This window comes from Puma concolor, chromosome C1 (genome assembly GCF_028749965.1).
Source record: "Puma concolor isolate L17-30 chromosome C1, mPumCon1.1.hap2, whole genome shotgun sequence".
Lineage (NCBI taxonomy): Eukaryota > Metazoa > Chordata > Mammalia > Carnivora > Felidae > Puma > Puma concolor.
In genome coordinates, this window is record NC_141674.1 from 189,208,538 (window position 1) to 189,228,394 (window position 19,857).

The window sequence follows — 19,857 nt, forward strand, 5'->3', positions numbered from 1 at the left end:
TCCTTGATTGACCAGAAGAATTATAGCTCTATTAACAGAAATAGAAGAAGTTGATTGAAGAGGAGGAGGAGGAGAATTCCTGTTTTAGACATAGTGAGCTTCTAGTTGAGGTGGAAATCCAAAGGAAAATGAGCAGCAAACAATTGGAGAGGAGATTGGTGCCCAAGAGGAAGATAGACGCTGGAGATGTAGACTTGAGGGCAATTGGAACATGTAGTTTGTAGTTAAAGACAAGAGAGTAGATAGCCCAAAGAGCAAATACACAAAGATAAAAGAACTGATTATAGAACTTTTGCCTGTAGGGGTTGAAAGAGGAACAGGACAGCAAGAGACAAAAGAAAGAAGCTTTTAGGAATGTAGAGGATCCAGAAAAATACACTCTCATGGAAATCAAAGGAAAAGACAATTTCAGGGAAGGCATGGTTGAGAGTGTCACTAATACCAGGAATACAATTGAAAACCATACTTGACTATTTTGTGGATTTGTGAGGGATACACTAATAAATAGAGGGGTTTATTAGGGGTATGTGGAAGCACAAAGGAAAAAGTTTTCCCATCAAAACAAGTGGGAATAGGGATGAGTTCTCCATAGCCAGGGCAGCAGTGAAAATGCTCACTCTGGCCCAGGTGGCACTAGCCCAATGAAATTATCTTGTCCCCAAGAGCCTCACTGTGTTGGAAACAGGACGAACCCCTGGGGTATGGGAAGTCTCTCTGGAAAGAATCACCCGAGATCTGGCTTGGTGTTGACTGAGAAAACACCATGGGATTGAGTTCTGTTAATGGTGCTTTGGTGGTGTGAAGGAAGAATCCAGGTTGCAAAGGATTCAAGAGTGAGTGAGTGGTGAGGTTAGTCAGGGCAGACTGCAGTTTTGAGAAGTGTGGCTCTAAAATACCGTATGTGTGGGGTGCCTGAGTGGCTCGGTCAGTTGGGCGCCTGACTTCGGCTCAGGTCATGATCTCACAGTTCGTTAAGTTGGAGCCCCATGTCAGGCTCTGTGCTGGCAGCTTGGAGCCTGGAGCCTGCTTCAGATTCTGTGTCTCCCTCTCTCTCTGCCCCTTCTCGGCTCACACACACTATCTCTCTCTCTCTCTCAAAAATAAATAAAATGTTAAAAAAATAAAAATAAATAAAATAAAATACCATACATAAATACTGCAGCGCTTTACCATTTACAAATGCTTGTGGACATTCATGTGGAGCCCGGGAGGAAAGGGATTGAAGAGCAAGAAGGTGAGGGCGGGTGTGACTAATTAGTGAGAGCAGTCTGTACTCCAACATGAAAGGCGTTTCAGGCTGGCCCACTAAGAAATTCTGTCTCTGACTCAGCCAGCTCCCTCTTCCTTTCCCTGTCAAGTTTTAATTTTCTTTTCGCCAGTTTCTCAGAATGGTGTAGTGGAGTTAGGCTGGTCTGAGTTTGAGTTTTGGCCCTGACAGTTTCTAGACATGTTTTTAAAGTATCTTTGAGCCCTATTTTTCTTATCTGTAAATCAAGGACAAGCGTTATCTCCCTCACGGATTACTTTGAGGATTATGAAAGGTGCTAGGCATACAATAAATGTTGTTTTCCCCTTCCTCCCTTCTGTCTCTCTCCCTCAATTGTCTGTTGCTCCCACTTTCCTCAGTATTTTCACATTGAAAAGCACTAGGAAAACTCATAGAACCAGTGAACATAGGAGTGTCAGGAAATTTTTAACATTCTTAAATGGCTCCTGAGCCTGATGTAGGACCTGCATGAAACTACACAGACACAGCTGTGCCATGGTGGACAAACCCCCCAGGCCTCTTTGGTCAGATCGAGCTGCCCCTCTGCTTGCCTCCAATGTCTCCTAGTCATTGCTAGGCCAGTAAACATGCCAGCGTCTCTGAAGTTCCCAGTTTCCAGGATGTGATGCAAAAAGTGTGATGGATTTACCTGCACAGCTCTGCATCTGCTATTGTGCCTCTGTCTCCAGGAATGCTGGGGCTGGGCTTTTCTTTTCTAAACTGCCAGAACATGTCCTCGGTTGGCATAGGTCTTTGTAAACACTAATGTTGGTGTTTCAATTCTCAATTGCCGGTGGCACTGGAAAAGAGCAAAAGACATTGGAATCCTAAGCATTCTGTTTTTCCTTAAGCGTCTACATTGGTGGGAACCTAATAATGTCTTTGGTTTCTATGCCTTATAACCACATGCAACATTTAAAAATTTGGGCCCAGAATGTATTTTTCCCTCTTATTTCTTCAACTATTTATTCCTTAATCTCTTTCTTTTCTTTTCTTTTTTGGTCTATTGTTTTTTTGTTTTTGTTTTTCCCTGTTTTTGGTCTTTCTTCCTTTTAGTCAAATGGCTGCAATATAGCTTGTTTTCAGCTTTGAACTTCAGACTTAAAAATAGGTTTAAAAGGTAATGGTTCCTTTATTTCCTAATTCCATCTAAAGATATATTTCCTAGTCTGGTCTCCTTGTGTTATGTTTTTAAAAGGGCTTCATATCAGAGAGCCTGGAAAACTTAAGCAGTTGTAAACCTTAGAATATCATTTCCAGGTCAACTTTGATCTTATATGCCAAGTTCATCGGTGGGAAAAAAAATTAAATCTTTCACATCTAAATCAATAACTAGTTCCGAAGGAAACTTCAAAGTTTCCCTTTAGATTTTTAAGGAAGGGTAATTCCTCCAGTATCAAAGAAATGAGATGTCAGGAAAAGGCAGAATCCCTTTGTTTAGGACATGGTCTACTTATTTGACTTTCCTTGTCTTTTTTTTCCCCTCTCTGAATGTAATTTTTTTTTTTCCTCTCAAGAAACACTTTTACTATATTCTTTCAGATGACTGTTTTTGATTTAGAGGAGAAATCAACACATAGTGGCTCAAATCTCCTTAGATAAGGTGTTCATTCCTTCCAGCTTTTCATGTTTCAACTTTTGCGGGGCCTGGCATACATCCACCACCAACACGTTCTTCACAGGGACCTGAAACCTCAGAACTTACTCATCAGTCACCTGGGAGAGCTCAAACTGGCTGATTTTGGTAAGTCTCCCCTCAAGTGTCTTTCTGAGCTATGAACAATGATGCTTTTGTGTGCATGTGTTTAAAGCATTGACTAGGCCTGGCCTTTGAAAATCGGAGGCCCATGGAACGTGGTGCTTTGTGAGGATGTCAAACTACCATATAGGAAGTGTGAGGCAAGAAACAGGGCAAGTTTGGTAGCTTCTTAGGAGTCCATCAAGTCCCAGTCTAATCAGATCCTAAAACTTGGGTACCTCTACTGCCCCATTGCCATTTTTTATAGAGAGACATTTGTAGAGAGAACTGTACCTAGTAGGTTTTCCTACATCTGAATGGATATAAAAATTCAGAATAGATCAAGGTTATCCCATGATGACAGGATAAAGAGGTAAACCCCAGATTATAGGATGGACTCCTGTCGCAGTAGAGGCTTCAGGGCACTTGTTCTGGTCACCTATCTATAGAGCTGTGTTGCATGAGTACCTGAGGTTTTTATTCCTATCAAAGTGACAACAGATTTCCCTGGGGTATCACCGTATCTTTCCATTTTAGTACTTATCACAGTGTATAACAATATATACACATATATTTGTGTAATGATTTTGTCTACTCTGCTAGACTGTAAGCATTATGAAGACAACCTGAGTCCATTTTGCTTATCATCATATCCCTAAGGCCTGACACCACAGTAGGTGCTTAATAAATATTTGTTAAAAAAAACTAGAGCTGAGGAACCACTCTTCTCTGTTTGGCGGATATCAGATGGTTGCACTATAGCTACAGTACTTTATTCTGACATATTAGTTTTCATCTGAGCATATAAGCATTTGGCAGATACTCATTTATGAATTCCCACAACAGAGAACTCATCTACTGAGGTTTTTTTCCCAGCTGCACATCATGTGATTCTGTGAGATAAGTAGCTGACCAACAAAAGTACTCTTATATTCCAGAGAACTTGAGAGTGATGTGTTCAAGGCCTTACCAAACTAATTAGTTTGGATTAGCAGTCCCCACCTTGTATGTACTAAACTGGGGAGTCCTGGACTGCAAAAATGGAGGGGAACCTTATTAGTTGCGAATTGAGTTCTGTTGCTGTTACAGAGACCCCAAATTACAGAGGTGTAAACATGCTAGAAGCTTAACTTTCTCTCACATAACAGTCTGACCTAAGTAGTCAGAGCTTGTTTGGTGGCTCCATGGTGTCTTAACCCATGTTCCTTCTGTCATGTGGCCCCACCATCCTTAAGGTATTGCCCCAACTACATATTTAAAGATGGCTGCCACCTCATTCTCATTATAGCCTAGAGGAAGAAGAAAAGGGAAGAAGGTTTGTTTAATTCCTCCAAAAGGGCATGGTCTGGAAGTTCACACATCACTTCTGTTTATATCATATAGGCACGAATTTAGTCACCTCCCTATACTTAGCTGCCAGGAAGGCCACATCTAGCTGCAAGTAGGCCAAAATTTCAGAAATTCACTTGATGAAGATGTATGCAAGGGTCAAGATAACTGAGTAACTATTAAAAGCACCCAGATTTTGTGTATTATTTTTTTTAATGTTGCTTACTCTGCCAGTTATTAACTCCTGGTAGCATGCATCTCTTGCTGGCTCTCCAGGAAGTCCTAGGACAGTGAGGTCTGTGCTTTTCCTCTTTGGCCAGGTCTTGCTCGGGCAAAGTCTATTCCCAGCCAGACATACTCTTCAGAAGTTGTGACCCTCTGGTACCGCCCTCCTGATGCCTTGCTGGGAGCCACTGAATATTCCTCTGAACTGGACATATGGTAAGAAATAGTGTCAATAAAATGAAGAAAATGTGAGTTATTTTACCCATTAGAACTGCTTTATAATCTGAATTGCATTTTAAGTAATAATGTTAATAATGACAATCATGTTTATATACAGAAACATAAAGTGCTTTCAAATATGTATCTCATTTGACTTTTGCAATTATTCTGTGAATTTTTATAGTTAAAGAAATTGAGACTCAGAGAGATCTTGCCCAAGGCATATTCTGAATTGGATAACTCTCCTCCTAGCTCTTCTCTTAAGTCTTTTGTCTTTCCCCCTTGTCCTCAGAGAAACACACACTCATGCTCCCCAACCACAGATACACAAACACATACACACATCTGCACACTAATGCTCACACATGTCCAAGTACAGTTCAGAGCTTAGAGAAAAAGGCACACGGACCATGATTGAGCAGACCCAATTTTCATGCCAGTTCTATTAATTATTCTGGATTATGTTATCTTGAAAACTCACGTATCTTCTCTGTGTCTGTTTCTCCATCAAAAAAATTTTTTTAATGTTTATTCATTTTTGAGAGAGAGAGAGAGAGTGAGCAGGGAGGGGCAGAGAGAGAGGGAGAGAGAGAGAATCTGAAGCAGGCTCAGTGCTATCAGTGTAAAGCCCAACATGGGGCTCGAACCCACTAACCGTGAGATCATGACCTGAGCTGAAATTAAGAGTCAGACGCTTAACTGACTGAGCCACCCAGGTGCCCCTGTGTTTCCCCATTTTTAAAATGAAGGTAATAAACTCTTTCCATGAGGGGTTAAATGGGGCTATAGTATAAGTATAAGAATCAGATAAGCATTTCCAAGTAGAACCACATCACTGGGGAGGCTCTTAGATTAATGGAGTGCAATAGTGACTGTGGGATCACTCATCATCCTACAACAGCAGTGGTATGTTATCAGATCTTATTTCTGCTAATATCTCGGTCATCTGGGGGCCACAGTTAAATGTGTGGTGACTTTGCAATCATAGCCATCCCCTCAAAGTTAACAAAATGTATGGACATCCTTCAGTTCCTTAGGAGGTCTTCTATAAACAAAAAGCCTTGTTTTAAAAAAAATCAATAATAGATTTTTTAAAAATTAAACAGTATTGGGGCAGCTGGGTGGCTCAGTCGGTTAGGCATCCAACTTCGGCTTGGGTCATGATCTCACGGTTTTTGGGTTCAAGCCCCATGTCGGGCTCTGTGCTGACAGCTCAGAGCCTGGAGCCTGCTTCAGATTCTGTCTCATTCTCTCTCTGCCCCTCCCTCACTTGTGCTCTGTCTCTCAAAAATAAATAAATGTAAAAAAAAATTTTTTTTAATTAAACAGTATTCTAAAAAGGCTAAACTAAGCTTTTGGATTTCCAAAAGAATTGAGAAAGGTTGCAGAAATATTCCTCCAGTGTCTCTGGAGTCATTGATTTCCCAATACCTGGTACCATTTCTAGAAATATCACCAGCTAGTCAAAATCCTCCTGAAACTGTCAGCTCTCACTGCTCTGCACTGTCACTTCAAAGGCCTGTGCAGGCTCTGGCTTTCTCAGCGCGTAATGATTACTTCCTAGTTGTGCTTCACAGACAAACTGAAACTTCTATTCATCACTTCTAAACTTTGTTTTATTATGGAACATTTAAAACATTCAAAAAATGTATCATATATATACATCAGTGATTCTTGACCAGGGCCAATTTTACTCCCCAGGGACATTTGACAATGTCTGGAGACAGTTTTTATTGTCACAGCTGGGAGGCGGGTGCTATAGGCATCTAGCGGGAAGGGCCTGGGATGCTACTAAATATCACAACAAAGGTTTATCCAGCCCCAAATATCAACAGTGTCAAGACTGAGGAACCCAATGTAGATTAAGAAGCATAATAAAGTGAGCTTTGTGCATCCACTCCCAATGTAACAACTAGAACATACTGCCACATTTACCTGTGCCCCTCTCCCATCAACCTGTCCCTCCACCAGATGGGCTCCTAACTTGAATTTTTTTCTTGTCACCATTCCCTTACCCCTTTCAAAAATAATATTTGCATTTTTGATAATGTCCTAAAGATATTGTTTTACTTTACCTGCGTTTGAGTTTTTGTAAAAATTGTATTATATTGGGTTTTTTAAAATGTTTATTTATTTTTGAGAGAGAGCATGCGTGTGCGAGAGAGGGGCGGGGGGTGGGGGGTGGGGGTGGAGACAGAGAATCCCAAGCAGGCTTCACACTGTCAGTGCAAAGCCCCCCAGTATTATATTGTTTTTAGCCTTCTGTGCTTGCTTTTTTCCACTCAAGATGTTTGTAAGATTCATACATGTTGATCTATGTAGCTATGCCTTATTCCCTACCGATGAACATTTCAATTATTTAGTTTGTTTTTCTGTGTTTTGTTTGCTTTTGCTGTTATGAATATACTTAGTACTTATATTTAAGGATTTCTCTAAAGTACTTACTTAGTAGATTTCCTGTGTCATAGGATATATGAATGTTCAACTCCTGGAAATAGTGCTGAATTATTTTCCAAAGTAGTTCTAACAATTTACATTTGAGCAGTGTATTATAGCCCCTTATCCACATCTGTACCAACTTTATAATCAAGCAGGTAGTATGGTATGTTGTGATCTAAATTTGCATTTTCCTAATTACTAATGAGGTTGGACACCTTTTCATGGATTATTTGCCATTTGTATTTCTTGTTTATGAAATACTTACTTGTGACTTTTGCTTATTTTCTTTTGGTCTCTCTGTCTCTGTCCCACTCTGTTCCTCCCTCCCTTTCTTCCTTCCTTTCTCCTTTTCTTTTCTTTCCTTATTTCTTCCTCTGTTTCTTTCTTTCTTTCTTTCTTTCTTTCTTTCTTTATAGGTGTTCTTCTATTCTGAATATTAATCTTTTATCAGGGATGTTGCAAGAAGTCTCCCCAGTTGTGGCTTATGTTTTCATACCCTTAGGTTGTCTTTTTGAATAAAAGTTCTTAATTTTAATATTGTTGACCTTATCAGTCTTCTATTTTTGGTTAGCCCTTTTGTTTCTTGTTTAAAAAAAATCCTTCTCTCCTTGAGGTCAGAATGATATTTTCTAATACATTCTTTAAAAAGTTGCTGGGGCACCTGGGTGGCTCAGTCGGTTAAGCATGCAACTCTTGGTTTCAGCTCAGGTCATTATCTTACGGTTCGTGAGTTTAAGCCCCATGTCAGGCTCCGTGCTGACACTGCAGAGCCTGCTTGCAATTCTCTCTCTCTCCCTGTCTCTCTGCACCGTGTGCACTCTCTCTTTCTCTCTCTCAAAATAAATAAACTTAAAAAAATAAATTTATAAGTTGTAAAGTTTGTCCTTTCATTTTAAATCTTTAATATATTGGAAATTGACTTTTGTCTGTGCTAACCAGTTGTCTCACCCATTTTCTTCTGTGATCTGCCATAGCCAATCTCTCATATACCATGAACGCAGAGGTCTATGTCTGGGCTCTCTTTTCTGTTCCACTGGGGTCAGGGGTTGGTGTCTCTGTCTCAGGACCAATGTGCCACTGTATTAATTTCTATAGCTTTATAATATTTGATATCTGGTAAGACAAGTGTCCCCACCTATTTCGTCTTCCTCAGGAGAGTCTTAGCTATTTTCCCCTTTGATTTTTCATATATATTTTAGATTAGTGTTTCAAGTTTCATGAAAAATCCTAGTGGGATTTTCACTGGAATTGCATTGAAATTATAGAACTCTCTGAGAATAATTAACACCCTTGTAATATTGTTTTCCAATTTTTAAACATGGGGTATTTCTTCACCTGTTTGGTTTGTCTTTAGTGCCTTTTAGTAGTTTTATTATTTTCTCTCTAAGCTTTTACATATCCAGAGCAAAGATCCTTAAGTCTATTTCTATTGTTTATTGTTTCTTTTGGTTCTTGCATATGGTATCTTTTTCCCCTGCATATTTAGTTATTTTTGACAGTGATATGCTAATTTACCTTGGAATTTCATTTGTGGGATTTTTTTTTTTGAGGCCTTGAATGAGGTAGGTTTCCTCAGAGAAGATTTGCATTTGATTCTTCTAGGTGCATTATTTAAGAAATTAATTTTTGGGGCGCCTGGGTGGCGCAGTCGGATAAGCGTCCGACTTTAGCCAGGTCACGATCTCGCGGTCCGTGAGTTCGAGCCCCGCGTCAGGCTCTGGGCTGATGGCTCAGAGCCTGGAGCCTGTTTCCGATTCTGTGTCTCCCTCTCTCTCTGCCCCTCCCCCGTTCATGCTCTGTCTCTCTCTGTCCCAAAAAAATAAATAAACGTTGAAAAAAAAATTAAAAAAAAAAAGAAATTAATTTTTGTATTTTATAGAAGTGTTGGTCTGCCACTCAGATCTTGATTTCCTGATACCATTCCCTACTAAAAAGAACTAAGACTTTTTGGAGAACTGGTCAATTCTAAGGCTGGGGCAAGGAAAGTATAAGATGAGCCAGAAACATGTTATTGGGCCAGAACATTTTTTTACAAAGTGGTCAAAAAATGGGGGGAATATGTCAAAATGACAGGGGAAGCAACTTGAAGAAATGCCTACTGGCCAAAGATGTACAATTTGAGTAGAATTTGATTTATAATCAAAGTAAATGATGTAGGTAATGGATTATAAGCCACTGAATAAAATAAGAATGTGTAAGTCCATACTAAAGATAGCTAGCTAACTGGATAAGAAAGGAAGCATCTCCTTATAGTAGAATGCCAACTAATAACTGGAGAAGAAATGATGGACTTAGAAAATCACTATTTTGCAATACGGTAGTGATTGGTTCAAACGAGAATTAACAATGCTAAACTAGAACAGAAAGTTTGATTAGGAATAAAAACTTTTCATAGTCTCAGAGTACATCTCCACAAATTACTTATCAGTTACAAAGGAAAGAAAATAGTAACTTTATAGAAAAGAAAAAAACTTGGCAGATACCACTTTCACCAAGTGATTAGAGTTAATATCATCAATCATGGCACTGACTGACACTGTGGGCCTCTTGATATGAGGCACTGAGAAGGATACAATATCACTTATGAGGTTTTCCTGCAAAAAATCACAACCTGAATCAAATGATGAGGAAACAACTGATAAACTCCATTTGAGGGACATTCAGCAACATAACTGGCCTGTACTTTTTTAAAGGGTTGTAGGGGAGGGAAAATTTCCCTGTGTCCTTTTAGAGTCTGTGGATGAACCCGCAAATTGACAACAGGTTAATGGTTGATTAATGGGAGAAAAGCATATAAATTTTATTTGATGTTAAAAGTTTTATGTGGCATAGAGGAGGGGGCTTTATAGAAAGAAGAGAAAATGCCCAAAGAGGCAGCTAGGCTCAGAGGCTTTTATCCCATTCTGACAAAGAATGATAAATTTGTAGGGAAGTGATAAGACAAAAGAAAGGGGTTTCTGGACTCTTTAAGGGCTGTAAATTGTGGGATAAAATCCTCACAAGGGGAATTTATGCCCCATTTTCAGGCAGATAGGGGGAGGTGGAAAGCTCATCCTATGTTTGCTTTTACTCAATTGCCTTCAGCTCAACATAATCTTTATACCAGAGTGACATATTTTGGGGTGGCATATTTTGATCCCCCTACTAGGTCAAGGATTTAAAAGGCAAAGAAAGACTGAGGAATTGTTTCAGATTAAAGAAACTAAGGGGATATGCCAACAATGCAATGCATGGTTCTACATTGGATCCTGGAGGAAATGGAGCTAAAGAACAGGACTCAGACAAAAAGTGAAATTTAAATATGGACTGTGGATTAGATAGTAGTATTGGGCCACTGTTAAATTTTCTGATTTTGATAATTGCACTGCTGTTATGTAAGAGAATGCTTTTGTTCTTAGAAAATGTGAAGTATTTAGGGGTGAAGAATTTGATCTGTAACTTACTCTACTGCTTCAGAAAAAATAGAGAAAAAAAATGAAAGGCAAAACTTTGGCAATTGGTGAATCTGTTTGAAGAGAGTTCCTTCTACTACGCTTGCCACTTTTTTAGTTTAAAATTATTTCAAAATTAAAAATCACCCCCCAAATTGAGAAAAACCTGGTGTTTCACCAGAGATAGTGTAAGTAGCACTAATCTAGTATGTGATCGGTGTTTGCAAATATTTCACACGTTTGAGAAGAATGCAGATTTCTGAATTGTTGGGTACAGGTTTTTACATATGTTCAAAAATCCAGGGTTAATTGCATTATCCAAATCTTCTTTATATCATTTTTGTCTGTTTCACTTATCAATCAAAGGTGTGTTGAAATTGTTGACTGTATTGTTGATTTATCATAATTCTGTTCATTTCTGCTTTATGTACTTTAAAGCTATTTTCACTAAGTGCAAATAAATTTAAAACTGTTCATTATTCCTTTATGCATTTTAGATCTTACTTTTGGGAGATTCCTAGCTGGCTCAGTTGGAAAAGCATGCAACCCTTGATCTCAGGGTTGTGGGTTCAAGCCCCACACTGGGTATAGAGATTACTTAAAAATAAAATCTTTTTTAAAAAATCTTACTTTAGGAATAATTTCCTTTCCTTTTTTTTAATTTCATTTTTAAATTCACTTTGTTTTTTAATTTTTATTATTTTTTTTAAATTTACATCTAAGTTAGTTAACATATAGTGTAATTATGATTTCAGGAATAGAATTTAGTGATTTATCACTTACAAATAACACCCAGTGCTCATCCCAACAAGTGTCCTCCTTAACTCCCCTTGCCCATTTAGCCCCTCCCCCCACCCAAAACCCCTCCAGCAACCCTCAGCTTGTTCTGTATTTAAGAGTCTGTTATGGCTTGTCTCCTTCCCTGTTTTTACATTATTTTTGCTTCCCTTCATTTATGTTCATCTGTTTTGTATCTTAAATTCCACATATGAGTGAAGTCATATGATATTTGTCTTTCTCTGACTGATTTATTTTGCTTAGCAATTACATTCTAGTTCCAACCACATTGTTGCAAATGGCAAGATATCATTCTTTTTGATTGCTAATATTCCATTGTGTGTGTGTGTGTATCACATCTTCTTTATCCATTCATCAGTCATTGGACATTTAGGCTTTCTCCATACTTTGGCTATTGTTGATAGCACTGCTGTAAACATTGGGATGCATGTTCCCCTATGAAACAGCACTCTTGTAACCTTTGGATAAATACCTAGTAGTGCAATTGCTGGGTCATAGGGTAGTTCTATTATTTAAAAAAAAATTTTTTTTTAGCATTTATTTCTGAGAGACACAGCAAGACAGAGCACAAGTAGGGGAGGGGCAGAGAGAGGGAGAATCCGAAGCAGGCTCCAGGCTCTGAGCTGTCAGCGCAGAGCCCAAGGGGGGACTCAAACTCACAGACTATGAGATCAAGACCTGAGCTGAAGTTGACCACCTAACCAACTGAGCCACCCAGGCGCCCCAGGGTAGTTCTATTTTTAATTTTTTGAGGAACCCCCATGCAGTTTTCCAGAGTGGCTGCAGCAGTTTGCATTCCCATTATTTTCCTTTCTTTTAAAGTAAATCTTCTAGAATTTTCTTTATCGTAGGCTAATCAGTGGCAAATCTGTTTCTGTGTCTTAAGATAAACTCTAATTGTTGAAAAGTAGACTTGCTAGGGATGCAATTCTAGACTGATGCTTATTTTTTCTCAGAACTTTGAGGATACCATCCCCCTGCTTTGTCTTCCATTGTTGCTGTTGTGAAGTTTGCTTTTAGCCTAATTGTGAAGTTTGCTTTCAGACCTCTTGTCATTCTTTTATAAGTGATCTCTCATTTTATCTAGACATTTTAAATATATATATTTTTGCCTTTATTATTATAGAGTTTTCACTTTAAGGTGTGTGGTGTGGGTTTCTTTTTACTTACACTGCTTGGTATATATTGTGCTTCCTCTGGTTATGAATCGTGTCTTTAGTTGGTCATTTCCTCTTTGAATGTTCCCTCTCTTCCCTTCTCTCTTTCTAGAACTCCAATGAAAGATTACCAGAACATGTCTTTCTATTATCCATAGCTCTTATCCTCTCTTTCATATTTCCTGTCTCTGTAAATTTCTGTGCTGCATCCTGGATAGTTGCCTCGGCTCACCCACCGGTTCTTTAAGTCTGTCTTTTTTTTTAAACGTTTATTTATTTATTTTGAAAGAGACAGAGAGAAAGCAGGGGAGTGGCAGAGAGAGAGAGGTAGAGAGAGAATCCCAAGCAGGCTCTGTATCATCAGCGCAGAGCCTGACACAGGGTTCAAACTCACAAACCTGAAGATCATGACCTGAGCTGAAATTAAGAGTCAGACACTTAACTGACTGAGCCACCCAGGTGCCCCTAAGTCTGTCTTCAGCTACATATCCCTTACCTTTTTACTGCATATACAAAAATGCATGTTTTTAACATTTCATTGATAAATGTTTCATGAATTTAACCATGAATAATAATAACACAAAGTTGAAATTCAATTATAGTTAAAATTATTGTCATTACTCTTATTCATTACATTATTATCATTGTTTGCCCAGTAAAACTCAAAAAGTAATATAAAAATAGAACAACAGACATCTTCCATTGAGTTTACTATTATTTGTTCACTCTCTGCATAATTGTTAGATATTGAGTGTTTACACTGAGATTCCTTTTCACCCATTTTTTGGTTCTTTTCAGAGTGGTAAAAGGGGAAGTGAGTAGGGAGGAGATTTCCAATTGACAAAGGAAGAAAAGGAGGAAAAATCCTATTGTGCTAGGTCATGAAACCCCATAGGGTATAAACTGAGTGCATTTTTGGAGGCAGTGGGCAAGTATTAGAGCCTTTGTCTTAAAAAAACTAATTATAACACAGAGTGCCAGAGCCTCATTCACAGTGAGCCCTGGTGGCAGCAGAGTCAGCAGGGGGGGCCCAGGGAAAAAAGTTAGATTATGGAAAAAATAGGACATATTGGTTATTCTCAACCCTTACAACCAATGCTCTCTAGTCTCCCAACATTGTCTCTTTTTTCTTTCTGCCACTTTTTCAGACCTTAAAAGATTCTATTAGCAACTTTGATGAGAAAACTTAATGTTTTAGGGTAATTACACTATTTTGTTTTTGTTTACTTTTTTGTCTTATGTTAAAATACATACAATGTAAAATTTACCATTTTAACCATTTTAAAATGTGCAATTCATTTGCATTGAGTACACTCACATTGCTGTGTAACCATCACCATTATCCACCTTGAAAATTTTTTTCATCATCCCAAACTAAAACTCTGTGCCCATTAAACAAAGACTACCTATTACTCCCTTCCCCCAGCCACTGGGAACCACTATTCTACTTTCTGTCTCCATGAATCTGACTCTTCTAGGTACCTCATATAAGTGCAATCATACAATATTTTCCTTCTGGGTCTGGTTTATTTCACTTAGCATAATTTTTCAAGGTTCATCCATGTTATGGTAAACTGATTTTAAAGAAAGATTGATTTTGGCACACAAAGTGTTCTATTCAAAACTGACTTCAGGCAGCTGCTGGTTTTAGGACTATGAAAAGTTGTTCCTGTCTGAGGGATTGCAGATTTCCTGCTGCAAACTTCCAAATATAAAGAGTGGCCCAGGGAAAAGCAAATGGAAATGTCATGTCACTGTCACACATTCTGTTATTCTGAACTAATTTCAACAGCGAAAAATGAAATACTGATTCATTTCTCCCAACAACATTTTTGTATGCTCCTTACACCTCTGAAAAACCTAAAACTCCTGAGATGGTTGATTTCCCCAGAGATTGCCTAAGGAATTTGAAGAATCTTTTCCTCTCTTATGGAAGAATTTGTTCATGCTCAGAATAGAGAAAAAGTTAGGAAGACAGCCAGAAAAAGCAGAAAACCTGGAAGCTGTTTCCTCTCATTTGACTGAAGAACCACAGTTGGAGCAATAAAATGACTCAGTGCATCTCTCCTTTCTGGAAGGATTCACTGGTTGATGTCATCAGGTTTTTCCAAGCATAGGAAGTTCCCCTTCATCTACATGGGCTGCCCCGAGTGTATCTCCACAGAGCAGAAATCCTCTGAGAAGCCTGAAGATAGGAAGGGTAAGAAGAAGAGGTAAGAAGAGGCACAGGAATGAAGATTTAAGAACAAAACAGAGAAGAAAAAGGAAATAGGAGCTGGTTTCTTATCTGGACCTAAATGTTCAGAATATTTTAAATGTTTGCCTAAGGCTAGACTAGGGGTGGACAAAATAGATGATAGTCACACAACTTGTTTACAAAGCAAATTAAAAAATACAATAGCTCTGAAAAACAACTGAAAATAAATAGGATGATGAATTGTATAGTTTTTAAAGAACAATGCTTACACCTAGAAAGCATCTTCCGTTTTTCAAACTTAAGGTGCACAGATTCATTTTCTTACCAATGCATTGATATTTATGGTACTTGTGGATATTCCAGGTACTGAAATATAATTGATTTAGGAATTTTGTTTGTCTTACAAGTGTCCTAAGTAGGCACATGGGCACCTGCACGTGAGCACTGTCTCTATATATATGTATAAATATTAAAAATATGAATAAGTAGCCTTAGACTCTATATATTTGTTAGGTTAGAAAGGTTTTAATCTACTGCTAGGTGAAGCTTAAAAAGAAGGACTCAAGAAAATGCCAGTAAGGCACCAACCATACAAATGCAAATGGAGAATTTCAACCAAATATTAGCATATTATTCTATAACACAAACACCTTGTGTTACTTTGTACTACTTGCATAATGGCCTTAATGTCCAGCTTTGTCCAATATTTTACACAATTTTGTACACTGTCCTAGTGGAGTAGAAGACAGAGGACACTAAAGACAAAGGACACAAAGGACAGAAGTAACAAAAGAACTTCCTTCTTGGTTCCCTACAGCCACCAGTATGAAAAAACAAGGTTTTTTTCCAAGCAATGAAAACCTTTGGAAAGGAGGGAAAAAGTGGACTACAGGTTTAAACCTGGTAATGACTATGGTTTTGAACCTTGTTTAAAATGCCATCAGGTCTTCTAGTGGCTTGTGAGCCCCTGGTGTTTCTAGAAGGTATTAGAAGGGGCACCTGGGTGGCTCAGGTTAAGCATCCGAATTCGGCTCAGGTCATGATCTCACCATTCCGGAGTTCGAACCCCACATTGGACCCTGTGCTGACAGCTTGGAGCCTGGAGTCTGCTTTGGATTCTGTGTCTCCCTCCATCTCTGCTCCTCCCCGGCTCACACTCTGTCTCTCTGACTGTCTGTCTCTCTCTCAAAACTAAATAAGGGCGCCTGGGTAGCTCAGTTGGTTGAGCGTCCAACTTTGGCTTAGGTCATGATCTCACGGGTTGTGGGTTTGTGGGTTTGTGGGTTTGTGGGTTTGTGGGTTTGTGGGTTTGTGGGTTTGAGTCCCGTGTCAGGTTCTGTGCTGACAGCTCAGAGCCTGGAGCCTGCTTTGGATTCTATGTCTCCCCCTTTCTCTGCCCCTCCCCTGCTTGTGTTCTATCTCTCAAAAATAAATAAATGTTAAAAAAAAAAACCTAAATAAACATTAAAAAAAAATTTTGTAGAAGGTATTAGGGTACTGGATGGACAGTTAGCACAAGTCTTCAAAAACCAGTGTATTTCCATTTCTATTTTATATCAATTAATATACAATTACATATATTTTACACACACACACACACACACACACACACACACACACACACACATTTTTTCATTTCAAAATGAAATGGTTTGAGACCTTTCAAGCACATATAGAGAACCGTCATGGGCGGTGGCTGGAGACCATTTGATGGCATTCACCAACTCAGTTTCCTAGTTGGCTTATCTTATAATTGACGATTGCTAGCAATCAGGATGGTTTTTGACCATTTGATAGTTTTCTACTACTTTTATTTTCCTCCACCTTTCCTAAAAGCAAAAAAAAAAAAAAAAAAAAGAACAAAAACAAAAACACCCATAGATTCTAAAATGCAACCTGATGAGGAGCTTTAAAATGGCAATAATTCTAAAAATTCACCTCAAGATACTATTCCTAGATTCTTTTTTTCTAAGTTTATTTTATTTATTTATTTTCAGAGAGAGAGAGGGAGCATGCACACATGGGGGGAGGAGCAGAGAGAGAGGGGGAGAGAGAATCCCAAGCAGGCTCTATCCTGTCAACATGGAGCCCCATGTGGGGCTCAAACTCATGAACTGTATTCACCAAATTCTTAAGTTACATTTGTCTGATCAAAATTCTTGTATCACATATCAAGATGTCTCTTGCACATGAAAAATCATTAAAAAGTAAATATAGTAGTTGGTATACCCAATTGGCTTTTTAAAATTGCCAATAAAGTGATATCTTTTATGTATATATGTACAAAATTCTAAAATTTACCCAGTTGATTATTTTAAATGCAAACCAAATATTAGGTCATGGAAACTGTTTTTGTCTTTTTTGACATGATAAAATACAATAACATTTCAATTTTCTTTTTAATATAAATTCTTCCCTCAAACTAGACACAAGATAAAAATTATTCTTAAACTTGTTTACCAAGAAATCTGCTTTCTCCAACACAATCAATTTAAACTGAATAAATTGCATGTGTCTGCAGTCAGATGGAAAAAATAAAAATTTATCATATGTAATAAATACATATGAATAATATTAAAGACCATATTTAAAATGAACTTGATAATAAATTTTTAATAATATGATGATCTATAACAAAATGTTTTACTTAACTGTCCTTCTTTATCATGCCACATAAGAAAATGTCAAGGTGATTAAGGGAGTGTGCAAGATTATGTGTTACAGTGAAAGGAAATTTGGAGTCGAAGGCTAGGACCATGAGGATAATCACTATAATCAGTCACCTGAACCATTTTTATCTCTCAAAAGACTTATATGAATAAAAATGTGTATTATTAGCAAAATAAATCTTACCCCTTACTGTCCCTCAGCAATTACCCTCCAATTTGACTACATGGGAAATAAATTTTATATTTCACCCTATTTCATCTATTTTGAGATGCACAATTTCTGCTAAATCAGGATGTACCTTATAATCAGTAGCGTCTTACCAAAGACATCAGCCAGGCTGCAGTTATGGCCACAGCTACCATTGCACATGTGTGAACATCAAATGTCAGCATCAAAAGTTGCAGAATGAGTGTCAGTGACTTGGAAGAAAGTCTTGCAGACAGGAGAGCTTTTTTTCCCCCTTATTTTTAACTAGGAACCAAATGGTGGTGGAAAGGGAGTGAATCAGACATGGTTAGCAACATTTTTTCAGAAGGAGCCAAAAGTAGGTTAACTCTATGTAATCGCAAGGTCAGCTTAGGAGCCCAGCACCAATGACTCTTAGTTTTCTTATGGATTATTTTAAGAAATGCTGCATCATCAAACTCCTGATATAGAGGATGATCCCATGGATAAAAACAGACATCAAAGAGTCTGAGTCAAATGCTGAATGTAACAAAGTTTTAGGAGTACCCAAACCAATTTATTTTTCTTACTGTTCCATTTTTTGCATGTACGAGTATAATACATGGTAAAATAATCTCTCGAAGTTTATAATAGCCCTTGCAATAGCTATGAAAGAAACATTCTGATTGTGTCGTGGTTCAACTTGCAGCGTTTTTTGTTTTTGTTCTTTTTTTCTTAATCATTACCTATATTAATGGTGCCTCTTACAAAAATAGCATTTTAGATTCTGTGAAAAAAAGCAGTCAATTTGGAGATTCTGTACTTTCCCCTCGTCTCATAAGATGGATAATGAACTTGAATGAGTTGAAATGTTTGTTATCCATACTGTGTTCCTAAATGCTGGTTGCATACCATTTTAATGAAAAGCTGCAGGCTGTTCTTTTTCTTTTTCTTTTCTCTTTACCAAGACTTTTAATAGCATATGTCCCCTGTTTAACTCTCCAAAATATTTACTGGGTGGAGAAATACTAGTAGTTCAGTTTCACATGTATGGTTTCCTTAAAAGTGTCAGACTGACTCTTGTTTCCTTTGCTAGGGGTGCAGGCTGCATCTTTATTGAAATGTTCCAGGGCCAACCTTTGTTTCCTGGGGTTTCCAACATCCTTGAACAACTGGAGAAGATCTGGGAGGTAAGAGAAGAATTCCTCTTAGGAAGAAGAAATATCTGCAATTCAAACTTTGAACCAAATTTGTTTTAGAGACAGTGAAGTAGTCCATCTGCTTTGAGATATTATGCCGCATATTAAGGCTGTGGAAACTGTAGAATTTACTACAGGTGTAAGCACCTGGGGAACGAAGACATGGTCAGGAAACTCCCTGTTGTCTTGTAGCAGCCCCTGAATCCACCTGCTCGCTCTCATTATTTTCTCAACTTCCCGGGACAATTGCTGCTGTGGCTATTTAGGCACATCCCTGCCTTGCCACCGTCAGCTCTAATTCTACCATATATTTGGCCCTGGGTCGTTGTCAACAGAAGATGAGACACTAAATATCCACAGAACCCTGATAAAACAAAGACTTACCGTGTTAGGGTGAGAGAAGTATACTATTTATTGTGCTCTTCCAAAACCTAATTCCTAAGGTGTGAAGTGCTTGGCTGTGTGTGGTTCCATTTCTTTCCTTATTATTTATCCAACTTCATTTGCACCACAATGCACTTCACTCTTTTGTCTCTTGTAGTTTGTATGCCACATAGTATAGTCATCCATATATGTTTCTCTCTTTTTTTGGTGATTTTTTTTCACTGTGGTAAAATATACATACCATTTACCATCTAACCATTTTTAGGTATATGATTCATTAAGTACATTCATGCTGTGCATCCATCACCACCATTCAGTTCCAAAAGTTTTTCATCACCTGAAATAGAAGTTCTGTACCCATTAAACATTAATTCCCCATCTTCCTGCCTTCTGGCCCCTGGTAAGCTCTCTTCAACTTGCTGTCTTTAGGAATTTGCCTATCCTGGGTATCTCCTATTAGTGGAATCATACAGTATTTGTCTGGCTTATTCCACTTTTATTTATTTATTTGTTTACTTATTTTAAATTTGTTTTTGAGACAAAGAGAAAGCACGAGCTGGGGAGGGGCAGACAGAGAGGGAGACAGGACCCGAAGCAGTAGACAGGTTCTACAGTGATAGCATAGAGCCCAATGCAGGG

The 19,857-nt window shown here is 38.2% G+C and overlaps 1 protein-coding gene across 4 annotated transcripts in view; it reads left to right on the forward strand.

The window, feature by feature from the left end:
• Positions 1-19,857, forward strand: part of CDK15 (cyclin dependent kinase 15) — an 84,509-nt gene that overhangs the window by 22,836 nt on the left and 41,816 nt on the right. For all 4 annotated transcript variants that reach the window (XM_086719287.1, XM_086719289.1, XM_086719288.1 and 1 more), the window contains exons 7-9: positions 2,888-3,011; positions 4,655-4,775; positions 18,732-18,825. In XM_086719287.1, coding sequence (XP_086575413.1) covers positions 2,888-3,011; positions 4,655-4,775; positions 18,732-18,825 — 339 coding nt within the window. The remainder of the gene's footprint in view (positions 1-2,887; positions 3,012-4,654; positions 4,776-18,731; positions 18,826-19,857) is intronic.